Source organism: Gymnogyps californianus, chromosome 18, assembly GCF_018139145.2.
Source record: "Gymnogyps californianus isolate 813 chromosome 18, ASM1813914v2, whole genome shotgun sequence".
NCBI lineage: Eukaryota > Metazoa > Chordata > Aves > Accipitriformes > Cathartidae > Gymnogyps > Gymnogyps californianus.
The window spans coordinates 5,656,757-5,668,860 of record NC_059488.1 but is presented as its reverse complement, the minus strand read 5'-3'; the positions used below and the strand labels follow the sequence as shown (position 1 = coordinate 5,668,860).

At 51.8% G+C, this 12,104-nt stretch overlaps 2 protein-coding genes across 2 annotated transcripts in view; both read right to left on the bottom strand.

The window, feature by feature from the left end:
* Positions 1–55: 55 nt before the first annotated feature.
* On the bottom strand, positions 56–2,541 carry LOC127023769 (alpha-1-acid glycoprotein 2-like). The gene is made up of 6 exons (XM_050908064.1): positions 2,431–2,541; positions 1,612–1,754; positions 1,314–1,384; positions 873–974; positions 534–634; positions 56–314 (listed from the first exon to the last, which is right to left on the bottom strand). Exons 1-6 carry the CDS (start codon positions 2,539–2,541, stop codon positions 252–254), a joined length of 591 nt encoding a protein of 196 aa, XP_050764021.1. The 3' UTR covers positions 56–251.
* A 2,242-nt stretch (positions 2,542–4,783) lies between these two features.
* Positions 4,784–12,104, bottom strand: part of COL27A1 (collagen type XXVII alpha 1 chain) — a 212,037-nt gene continuing 204,716 nt past the window's right edge. Inside the window, 10 exon segments of the mRNA XM_050907800.1 lie at positions 4,784–6,524; positions 7,104–7,322; positions 8,152–8,261; positions 8,430–8,598; positions 9,006–9,071; positions 9,312–9,338; positions 9,672–9,707; positions 10,064–10,081; positions 11,145–11,180; positions 11,919–11,972. Of these exon segments, the coding sequence (XP_050763757.1) occupies positions 6,378–6,524; positions 7,104–7,322; positions 8,152–8,261; positions 8,430–8,598; positions 9,006–9,071; positions 9,312–9,338; positions 9,672–9,707; positions 10,064–10,081; positions 11,145–11,180; positions 11,919–11,972 (882 nt within the window). The 3' untranslated portion in view covers positions 4,784–6,377.

The following is a 12,104-nucleotide window of genomic DNA, read 5'->3' as shown; positions in this document are numbered from 1 at the left end:
AGGCAGGAGGGGGTCCTGCCCGTGGTCCCAGTGAGGATGCAGCAGGAGCGGCAGGTGATTGTAACACAGGGGTTTATTTCTGGTCTGGGTGAGAACAGGGAAACTGGGCGTTTCATCCAGGAGGAAAAAATGAAACCTTGATAGAAAGTCCTGAGGCTGAGCTGAGCCTGGCCAGGGCCGGCAGGCAGGGACGTCCCCGTGGAGGGACTGGAGGAGGATGAGGATGGAGCGGCCGACCCAGCCCGCATGGCTTACACCAGCTGCTGCTCCGTGTTGTCTTTGCCTGTCTTCTCCCCGGGCAGGGGACAGGCATCCTGCAGGAGACAGGGAGAGCGGCTGTTGGTGCTCCTTCACCCCCAAAACACCCGAAGAGCTAGGAACAGCTGGGATGGATGCTCAGGGAGGAGAGGGGATGCGCAGAGGGGCAGCCGTGGTGGGGAACCGATCTTACACTCCCTCCCAGACCCCCATCCCAGCCGGTGGCAGGAGCTGGCGTGGGCTGGGGCTCGCCCACCCTGGGGAGGGGTTCGGACCTTTTCAGAAGTGAAGAACGCCTCCTCCTCGGTGAAGCCCAGGCAGCGCAGCTGGGCTTTGAACTCCTCCAGGTGCTCCTTGCTCACGTTGGGCGTCCGCGCTGTCCGAGAAATGGGGCGGTAAAAGGAGAAAGAGGGGTTTTAGGGGGTGCTTTGCTCCTTGGTGGTCCCCGTGGTGTGGATGGGGAGCTCGCTGCCCGCCCGCCCCCATCTTTCCCCTCTCCGTATTGGGGGAAAAGGGGCTTTTTGCCCTGCCTGCGAGGGCTGGGGATGCCTGTACCCATCGATGCATCCCCACGCAGGGACGTGCCCCACGGATCCAGGGCAGCATCCACTCACCCGAGAGGCTCAGACCCGGCCAGTTGCCATTGAGGTGTTTCAGGATCAGCAGGTCCTTGTCGCTTTGGATCAGTTTGGCCACGGAAGCCACCTGGTCATCGACTGGAAGGCATGGGGAGAGCGGGGTCCCCCGTTGGCAAGCGTCACCCCATGCCGGGGCTCAGCCTGGGCAGAGCTGGCAGCGCTGGTGGGGGCTGCTCATCCCCTTTACCCCGGGAGACTCATCCCAGTTGGGACCAGTCTGGTCCCGCAGCACTGCCATACCTATTGCATGGGGTGGAAGAAATTTTTTCCCCCCACCTCCAGACACGTTTTTAGGTGTAAAAGGGCCAGGGGCTCAGGGTGCCAAATACCGGGGGCAGAAGCAGGAGGGTGCAAGGTGCGGCTGTGGTGCTTCCCCCCCCCCCCAATCCCGGCCCCACGCTGCAGCCAGGGCTTTACCGTGCACCAGGGTGGAGTTGTGCCGAAAGACATGGATGTTGCTGGTGTTCCTCACAACGCATGTCTCATTCCTGTGGGGCAGAGAGGTCAGATGGGGTAAATACCTCCCCCCAAACTGCACCAACCAAACCCGAGGGATTCAGAACTTGAGCCAGGCTGCTGAGCTTAAATAAATTTGGCATAGCTGCTCTCCAGCCCCAAATTTGTGGGAGCGTCTCAGCCCAGAGGATGGCACCAGTGGGTGGAAATGCCCCTGGGGATGGGGGAGCCGGGTGAGGGGGCCAGTCCCCCTCCTTACAGTCTCATGATTTCGGTGACGTTGAGCTCGTCCTCATGGCTGCCGGGAAAGAAGGAAAAAGTCGCGTATTTCACCACCTTCAGTTCCGCCACGTGAGGCGGGTACTTGGAGGCGCCGGTGATGTAGGTCCACTGTCCCAGGAGCTGCAGAGAGGAGGGGAGTGGGGAAGGGTTGGGGGGGCCACGCTAGGTTCACCCACAGGCACCACATGAGTAAAAGCAGATGCTGTGCCCCGCTGTCCGATGGCCACGAGGTAGGTGAACACCCCGGGCAGGATGCCGGCCGGGTGAGGGGCTCTTGGTTTTGTCCCCTCCCTGCTAAGGTAATGCTCCAGCTCCTGGGATGGCCAGCTTGTTTCTGCGGTCGTGTCCCTCCTGCTCTGTGCCCGGCTCTCATTGCTTTCCTCCCATTAAATGTCCCCAAGGGACTAAATACTGTTTATGCAGTAAAGGCTTTTGTGGATGGAGACTCATGATCTGAGTCCCCATCACTTGAAGGACTTAAAATAGAGTGGCGAAGCACTAGGGACAGTGCTGCCCAGCCTGGTTTGCACGGGGAGATGGAAGCAGGAGCCCCCCCAAAAGCGCCTGCTCACGAGATTATGGGTGCAGAGCTGCAAGGCTTCACCCCTTCCCCATGCTCCTGTGCAGCAGTCTTTTTTTTTTTTTTTTTTTTTTTTTTAGGAAAATAAGCATGGATAGGCAGTGAGATAAGCGTTGAGCTGCCGATTGGGTTCATAACCTCTTCCTGCACCCGTAACGGCTAGCGATGCTGATAGGAAAGGTGAGGACGGGCACCCCAGCTGAGGGCAGGGCTTACCCGAGGGATGGTGGCATTGTCGAAGGTGACCGGGACGAGCGGGGCGCAGCTGGGGGGCTCGGCGGCGAGGGCGAGCGGCAGCCCCAGGAGGAGGGTGAGGGAGGCCAGCATTGCCTGGCCGGCTGAGAGGAGGCTCCTGCTCTGACGGGACGTGGCTCAGCTCCGTCCCTTATATACGGCCGCCTGCAAAGCTGGATGTCCCCAGCCCCTATGTGCTTGTTCAGTGGCTGGGCTGTTTGCTCAGGCATGAAGCAATAGCAGGTGGAGGAAATTAAACTTGCAAAAGCTTGGATTTCTTCAGCAGAAAAGATGGGGAAAAAAAAAACCACCAACCCTACGTTTCACCAATACAGGCTTTTGTTCTTGGAAACTGCAATTAATTTTGTGGGTGCCTGGCGAAGCGCTCGGCCGGCTCCAGGTGTGTTTGGAGGCCTCGGGGGCACCGAATGGCACCTGAACGTGGCTTTCCTCCGTAGGGCAAATAAGTCCCCACGATGATGGCTGGGTGGTGGCCGCTCACCCACAGGGCTGTAAGGGCTTCGGGTCTTCGCTCCTCGCCGGGGCACGGGGCTGGTGCTGGGGTTCACGTGTGCTCTCGGTGTGGGGGGAAGTGGGGTGGGGACCACGCGGATGCTGCTGGGGATGGGGCCGCGACCTGGCGCTGCCGTTGGGTGTGCGCAGCAGGATTAGGACCCGTACAAGCTCGAGTCCCCAGCACAGGGAAGACATGGCCCTGTTGGAGCGGGTCCAGAGGAGGGCCACAAAAATGATCGGAGGGCGGTAGCCTTGCAGCGCTTGTTGCTTGTGGCTTGTCTGAGCCCAGCCTTGCAGTGATAAAGTGGCCTTTGGGCTGTGGGTGCTGATATTGTAAGTAATAGCTGATTATTGTAAAAGTAATCTAAAATAACTGGTAGAGACAGGGACTTGTTTAATAAAAAATCCTGGCAGGGGAACAACCAGTGCAGTGGGCTCAGGCTTTTAACAAAATAAATAAATTACCACTTCTTTAAATGCAGAATCTCTCTATTTAACAGTGTCTTGTATCACCTCCAACTTTGGCCTCATAATTAAGTGCATTGATTTATTTATTAAACGTGTTTGCTTTTTCCCTGACCACGAGCAACGTGTTTCAGGACCGGCTGGCTCACGTGAGAGGCGGTCAGCCCCAACCGAGCCAGTTTTTAACCCGCTGCCAAAGCTGACCTGGCGCCGTCGCCCAGCACCCCGCCGTGCCCGGGGTCCCTCGGCCCCTCCAGCCGCAGCAGCGCTGCCGGGAAGGGGCGCAGCGTGGGGCGAGCAAACACGGCCCGGCCCCTTCCCGCTGCCCCTGATGCAACCCGGGACCAGCCAAGGCAGCACCTGCGGTGCGGTGTGACCGGGGCTGGGGGGGTCACCCCTATGTCCCCCTCCCTGGGCTCGAGCCCACGGTGGCTTCGCTGCTGTCTCCAATGTGTACCCTGCCTGTGGCGGCAGAGACAGCCACGAGGTTTTAGTCTGAGGCTGGGCTGGGGCCAGGCGACCTCCTAAGCAAAGAGAAGTTGGGTTCCAAAGTCAGCTTGGAGCAACTGAGGTGTGATTTGGGCTTCAGCAATGAAAAAAATCAGCTCAGCTCTTCCCCCCCCCCCCTTTTTTTTTTTCCTTTTCCTCTTGCTCCCCAGCAGTGTCAGGATGGTGACATGGATGAGGCTTGGGGTGGTGGGGTGATGCACAGCAGTGGGGAGCCACCGGGATCCCAGCCTTGTCATGCATTTAGCATCCTGCTGAGGGTCGGGCAGGTCATGCTGTGACCGGCACCAGAGGAAGGGTTTTGGGGTGTGGGTTGGGCTCCCTGGGTCACCTGGGGTTCTCTGGGCTGTCACACCAACATCGTCATCCCTGAGCAGCGGGGTATTTCTGCACCTCTTGCCCACCTAGTTTCCCATGAACAAGCAAAAAACCCATAACAGTCCCATTTCATTGCCTCAGTTTTAAATATTTATTTAAAGTCAAAAAAAAAAAAAAAAAGAAGAAGAAAAGGAAAAAAGCTTTAATGAGAACAAACGGTAACGCCAGCCTTGAGAAAACACACAAAACTGATGGCGAGAGGACAAGAGAGGGAAAAACCCGGGAGTGTGTGTGCAGGGGACGGCAGCAAGCGGGCGATGAGTGATGGTGATTTTGGCCTGGGGGTGCTGGGGCGAGCCGGCCCCGCGCGGGGGTGAGGTATTTCTGAGCGGAGGCAGGGCTGCGTGGAGGGTGAGGTATTTGGGACAGATCTTGTTAACCTTTTCCGATGGTTGTTGGAAACCAACCAGCAGGCAGTAGTAAAAAAAAAAAAAAAAAAAAAAAAAAAAAAGAATACACAAAGAAAGACTCACATATAAATTTTTTTTTTTCCTCAAAAAAATAAAATCCATAGTCCATATGAGACATGAAAACTCCAAACAGGCACTGAAGCATTTCCGATACAGTACAGCTCCGATTACATCAATATTATTCCTTACATAGAATTAAAGATTACCATAATTATCCTCTTTAAAAAAAAAAAAAATTCCTCCAAATTTACATATAGAGACTAAATTTCTACAAAACTTAACAAAACAAAACCCCTCCAAGCCTGGCTGGGTTCTGAAACAAGGTACCATCATGTCAGTCTTGACAGAGGGGCCAGACAGAAGGGTTGCAGAGCTGGGTTTAAATACGAGCTTAGACCAGGGAATCACTGCACGCACAAGCCGGCACGGATGTGTGGCCAATGCGACTACAGCAAAACTAGTTACATGACAACCGACTCAAAAATAGCTCTCTCTGAGGCTCAGTGCTTCCAGATGAGCTGTATCCCTCACTCCCCTCCCAAAGCAGTGAAGTGCTGATTAACAACAACAACAAAAAGCAAATTTGCTTTTAAAATATCCTCTAAGTTATTTTGGACACAGTTTGAGTTGTTGCGCACGATTGACATCCACGGCGATTAAAGGATCCCTTTAAAGGTGGCTGTTTCTCTGATTTAGCTGTAGATCGTAACCTCCTCTCTTCCTAGAGAGATGGTCCTATGGGCCTTTTTTTGGGGTCTGTGGCAAGACACTGTAGCACCTTCACAACCTTAAATAGTTTAAAGTCATACATATAAAATAACACACTTTTTTAAGAGCACCAGAGATTTCACAGTGAGAGGTAGAAACAAATCAGACGAGCCCATCCTCTCTCTCTCTATTTTAGCACCAATCTCTTCCCCTCTCCTCCTTCCATTCCCCCCTCTTGGCTTCAGGACTCTCCCCTACCCCAACACCACGCATGAGAAGGGATGTTGATTAAACTCACCCATGGAAGGAGGAACTTAGGTATTTTTCTGTTTTTTTTTTTTTCCTTCTTTTTGCTTTAAATAATATAATATATATATTTTATTTCTTCTAATATTGCACATCAAAATGCTTCCGGTACACAGAGCAGCCAGATTCAACTTGCAGCTCCGCCTGGGAGACCTGATGCAGCACGTGGCCATCCAGAAGGCGACAAGCTCCGAGAGGGAAGCTCTATCTTTTAATTACTTTGCAATGGAAAGAACATTTGGTAATTCAGGAACCAGGAAAGACAAAACGAGGGGGTGGAAAAAAAACCCAAACACCCACACACTGCAAGTTGCTTGAGGTTTCTCTCAATATTTTCTTTGGTCATGGAAAAAGCTTTGTGTGTGGAACCGCTTGCAACATCTAGTCCCCTGATCCCTTTTCACTGTTCACGTCCCGGCTGATACTCGCTTCCCCTACGTCCTCGTTATTCCTCCTTTTGACAATCTGCTGAGTTCAGTAGATCGCGGGTTCTTTGAGACCTTGAGCCAAAGGCTAGAGCAAGAGTTGACCCAAAGATACAGCCCAGCTGTCCTTGCTGCAGAGAGGTGGGAGAGCCTGTGTAAAGACATAGGCCAAACATGGGGTCAAAGCCTTGGAGCCCCGTTTCGATGGCTTTGTTCAAAGGAAGCACACGGGGCCGACCTCGAGGTGATATTGCTTTCCTGGCTCGGATGGGGGAAGGTTGTAGATGTTGACAATTGGCAGCTGCTGAGGGTCCTGCGTCCGAAACGAAAAGAGAGTCCGATGCCAGCGTCCATCCTTGATCTGTGCACGGAGGAGGGACAGAGAAAAAGCTGTTTAACTGGGGGACGAATCCTGCTGGAAGGGAATGCGTTTCATGAGGTATAAGCTTGAAAAGCCCTGTGTGAGACAAGGGACTGCCCTTTGGGCTGAGCAGGTCTGAGATGAGGTTTAGAAAGCATTCTGGGGAACCCTTTATCCAGGTCAAGTTGATGGAAACCGAGCTTCACCAAACACAAACTCCTAATGCAGTGAACCCGAAATGCAGACACACGGCTACCGACTCAGCGCGGCATCAGGCAAGAGCCAAGACCACCGCCTTCGGGCGGCAATTCCCCCTTCTGCCATTTAACTGCTGCTACACGCGACATGTAACTTTGGAATTGAATTTTTTGCTTTCTGTTTGAAGGCGATCTACTTAACAGGAGCTGCTATGGCACCTTGGACTGGAAAATTAAAGTGGTGAACAGGTAAACCAGACTCTTCTCCCCCTTTTTTGGAGGAGAATACGAAGCACAGGTATAACTCGAGCTTTGTCGTGTGCCCTGAGTGGGTTCTGCCTGGCATTTCTCTCCACCTCTCCCCTCTTTCGCAGCAACGTACCTTGCAATCATCAGCTGCCACTTCTGGCCTGAGCTGCCCGTCTGCCTCAAAGATCTGTCCATTCCAGGCCCTGAAGCGCACGGCTTTTTCCGAAGGTTTCTCGGATGAGCCTTCCCGCCAGACGGAGGTGTTCAGGCAGTGGATGGTGATGTGCTGGACCACCTCTGAGCTCAGGAGGCGGAGGAAGTTCATCTGGACTCGACCGATGTCAAAATCCAGCTGTGAAGGTGACAGAGATGTTAGGGCGTAGCTCTGCAGCGGGGCGGGCGGGAGCTAGCGGCAGGGTTAGGGACAAGATGTGTCAAGCATCAGGGTTAGGCAAGATGTGACAGCAAAGGTGGTCCCTGTACTCTGCTTCAGTCTGGAGGTGGCCATGCACGGATGCCCAGAACTGGATCTGGCGTGAGTACGGGCGTAAGGGCCAGATGCCAAGTCAATGTGGAAAGTTTTCATGGGGACACAGCAGGGCCTTTCTGTTTCAGAACAAACTGGCAGGTCCTTAAGTGGGAGGAAAATAACGTAAACTTTGAATTCAATACATGCTTCTGCAAAGCAGCAAAGCAGCAGGTTCTAGTTCACCTGCAGATGAACCCAGATATTGTTATTGGTATTTTTGGTACAGGTGCTCCCTCAAGAAAAATCCTGCAGCATTAACTTCACTGGAAACTTGTATATTTAAGCTGACCTCACTTTTTCAGGTGGCAGAAAACAAAGTGCAAGAGTGACCTGAACATAAGTTAATTCAACAAAGCATTTGGGAGCGGCGTGTTTGCAAAATTACTGGCCTCTGTTAAGGTTATGGGTTAATTAAACATTGCTAGAAACGTACTGCTTTGTCTTGACAAGAGTCAATAACCGTCTTAGGTATATTTTTTAACTGCATGAGAGCAGTTCTGAATGTTACAGCTACACTAACTCTGCCTCAAGGAGAAACCAGTGTGCTGTGTCATAGCGGTCACCGTCCGGTGTCCCGGGACAACACACCCCTGGGTAAATATTTCGTAATAGCAGTATGGGAAATGCCGTGCTGGGGTCGAGCTGTGTGTACCTTGGAGACGGTCATGGGGCTGAGACACGTCTGCCCACCATTGGTGAAGTTACAGATGACCTGTATGGTGTCCGAGGAACAGCCAAGATTTGGGTCAATCCAGTAGGTACCTGAAGAAATGGAGGATGCGAGGATTAACAAGGACACTTAACTTTTCTGTGAATGAGAAAAGGGAAGTTTTGATTTCTGCATTACTGGTCCCAGGGAAGGAGACCTGTTTGGGCCATGTGAAATGGCCCTATGGAGGATGCAGCCTTTGCACACTCAGGGCTTCCTACCATCGTTCATCTTCTGTTCACAGTTCATGAGGTCTCGACAGATGCGTGCAGGGTTTTCCTTGGTTCCCAGGGGTCTTTTGATGCTCTGAATGAGGTTGCTGAGGTAGTGTAGAGTCTTAAAGATCTCCCCTCCATGGTCCAGCATGAGAAGGTCTGGATGTTGGTAACCCTGGAGAGAAAAGGAGGCAAAGTCAGGTGTGCCTCGGGGGGCACCAGGTGCTGTAACCACAAGGGTTTCAGGTTTATCTGTGGAAAAACTCAGCGGGCCAAAGACAGGCCGTGCTGGCTGGGATCCAGCGAGCTACAGCCCTTGCAGACGTCCTGAACAGGACGTCTCTGAAGCGCTGGCAAAGTCATGATGGCAAAGTCTGAAGCTTCACAAACGAGTAACACAACAGAACCACATCCTTTAACTGGATCTTTGCGTGCATAAACCCCAGTTATTCCATAAGAACAGCGACAAACCAGAGCTTTGTGTATATAAACTTTAAGCACACAGAAAGAACAAGCAACGCTGTGACCGTTCCCCGCCTCCAGCTCCAGCAAAGACCAGTGAGTTCAAAAGTACCCTCTTACCTCTGTCTTGAGCGCGGTGTTCGAGTCGATTAGTGTCTGGAAAGCTGCCCCAAAGCCGTCTTGTTGCTAGTATGGGGTGAAAAAGATGGTAACAGATTGTTAGAAGCTGAACATGCCTTGATGCAAGCAAATGCTTCTCGGTCTAGGGCTGCGATTCAAGCATTGCTCTGCTAACACAGCATCTCTTGCTGGACCTGAGTGTGTGTCTTCAGGGTCCCAGCAGCTCTTTCTGGATGTCCCATCAGCACCTTGGCTCTGCATGACTTATTATCATCATTAACAAACGTACAGAAAACGGCAACTTACAAATGAGGCTGGAATTCCTGGCGGTCCCTAGAAATCAAAGCAAAAAAGGGGCATCAGCCAGAAAGATTGGCAGTCACTATTGGGAAGATATTCAGTCATGTCCTTTTGAAATCCTCTTTCCCCTGGAGTCCCTCAATGCAGACGAGTGAGAGAGGCAACAATGCTGTCTCTATAAAATACTTGGAGATGGTTTGGACTAAAGCGCAAGAAACACTAGTCCATTCACACGCACATTTTTGCATACGAGGAATGGGGCTAAGCTATAATTTCCAGTGAGTGAACAGTCCCTCTGGAGAGTATCACGGCAATAATTTTAGCTTGTTTCAATAATGTCTTTGAACTCTTTCCACATATACGTACCGGAGGGCCAGGGTGTCCTCGTGGGCCTGGAGGACCCTAAAGACAGAGTGGCATCAGTTAGTGAAATGTCTCCAGTTTGTATTTCCCTCCTGAAATCCTCCAGATTTTTGACATTTTACAGCATCTTCTCCCTCAAACCCTTCAGGAGACAGGAGGTGGCCCCACCTCCTCCATCTCCCAACTCCGGGTGCATCTGTCTGCACCTGGTCCATTCCTACAGCATCCCTTGTCCCCAGCCCTTAGTCCTTAACTATCATTAATGCCATATCCCCAGGTACTTACCATGTTCCTTGTACGGACAATTACCCACCCTGCATCTTTACATTTGCTAAAAGCAACTGTTTTATTTAAATAAAAGAGATTAGTCAGGAAAAGTGATTCTGAATACTTACCCTTGGACCTTGCAGACCCTGCAGAAAAAAAGGAAAAAAAAAAAAAAGGCAGAAGCTGTCAGAAGATGCTCATTAATAAACCAAAATCTCCCTGTACAGCCATGTGCTGTTCCCAAGGTGCCTGCACAAGGGCTGGGTGCTGCACTGGAAGGACACTGAAAACAGGGGCCCAACAGTGTCTGCCAACAGCAGAGAGGTTATTGCAGCAAAGGATGCTGACAGCTCTGACACCAGCAAACGCTCGCTCTGGGGCTCAGGTCCCCGCCAGCACGCTGTCCTCTGCTGTGCCCACGGAGGTGGCAAATGGTGAGCAAGAAGAAACAGAGGCAGCACCCTGGCTTGTTAGAAATGCGCACTGGGATTTTTGGTATCTCTGGGGCATTTGCTTATAAGAGGTCTCGTTTGAAGAAGGCCTGAAAGAGCCTTCTGCACTAGCCACACAGCTGCGTTTGCTGGGCTCCGATGCCTGGACCAAGCCCCCGCATGCAGGTACAACCACTGGTTGCTAAAGGAAGCAACCCGGAGAGCAGAGGGACCCACGTCATGGGTAACAAGGAGGATGAACAACACATATCTGGTATACCCCCCACATCCGCTGTATGGTGAGAACGCCGAGGAGATACGAGAAGGTGTAAAAGTCCAGCAGAGCCCCTGCAAGAAGGGGACCAGAGGCAGAGCAGAAGGCGAGAACGTGCCCTGGCAGTGCTCCCACAGCTGTGGGGGCTGCACCCGGGCAACGCTGCTACTTAGACAGGTCCCGTGCCCCTGGCCTGGGCAGCCTGTGGCTTTCTGAGCTGCCATTCACTGCGGTTTGTTCCTGGAGATGCCACGGTCATAGCTAACACGGTAAAGTGTTAGCTTTTGCGGTGTAATTGGGTTAAGTCAATGGAAATTTTAACAGCAGAGTGGGTGTAGATGTGCACACGTGGATGTGGATGTCTTGCCCTCGTGGGAGCCTGATGCCACCACACTGAGCCAGAGCCCAAGCGGGTGCAGCAGAGCCCAGCGTGACTCTCGGTTGCTCAAAGAGAGGGTCCCTCTTAACGGCAGGACGCACCCAGGGGTGCGGACCAGCACTTACCATTTCTCCGCGGCTGCCTTTGTCTCCCTTGGGCCCCTGTTAAAGCACACGAGGTGGCTGTCAGTGACTGTTAGCAAGCTGTGCTGCCGGGATGTGTTGCCACCCAGAAGCTCCTTGCAAGGACCCAAGTGCATCTCTAAACAAATCAGCTCAGGTTGCCGTATCGGCCCACCCATCCCGAGGCAAAAAAATAGCCGTTACTGGATGTTTTGGCAATGTCCAAGTTCATCTTACTGGTTTTCACCTCTGCCGGTAGCAGCTTCTGTACTGAACTCTAAGTAGATTCATGATCATGTTTTTACGAAGCACTGACCTGAACTTTAGTCTGTGCTCACCGCCTTTGGAATTTTGGGGCAGGCAGGGATTTTCAACACTTCCCAGAATCAAGCTGTTCCCAGTTTAATATATTTATCAGTTTTTGGGGTTTTTTTTCTGTGGTTTTTTGCCTCTCTCAGGCCAAGTTCTTTGGAAAATCTGGCAGCTTGCTTTTGAAAAACTGCAATAACATTCTTGTATTCTAGTCTGAGCCAATGTATCGAAAAACTTGCACTTAGGTAGAGTTGCTCCTCACTTTTAAGCTAGTAATCTCCCTGCAACTATATATGCAGCCAGAGACTAAACCTACACTTCTCACAAGCTGCTCATCTTAAAGACCATTTCATTTCCCTCGTTACAGCAGGACTTGGGATTTACTTATGCTGGCCTCAAGCATCTCAGATCTCAAACACTATGCTCTTCTAAGAAATACAGGCAGAAAAAAATGCAGATACTTACTGGGCTTCCCGTGGGACCCTGAATGCCAAGGGGACCAATAATTCCTTCTTTTCCCTAGAAAAGAAAAGATATGCATGAACCATCACATGGGAACTGACGGTCGCTTTTACCACGGCAGACTCAGTAAAGATACTGAATCTCTTTGCTGCTTTTCAGCAACATGATCGTGGTATTCGCTGTAGCTGA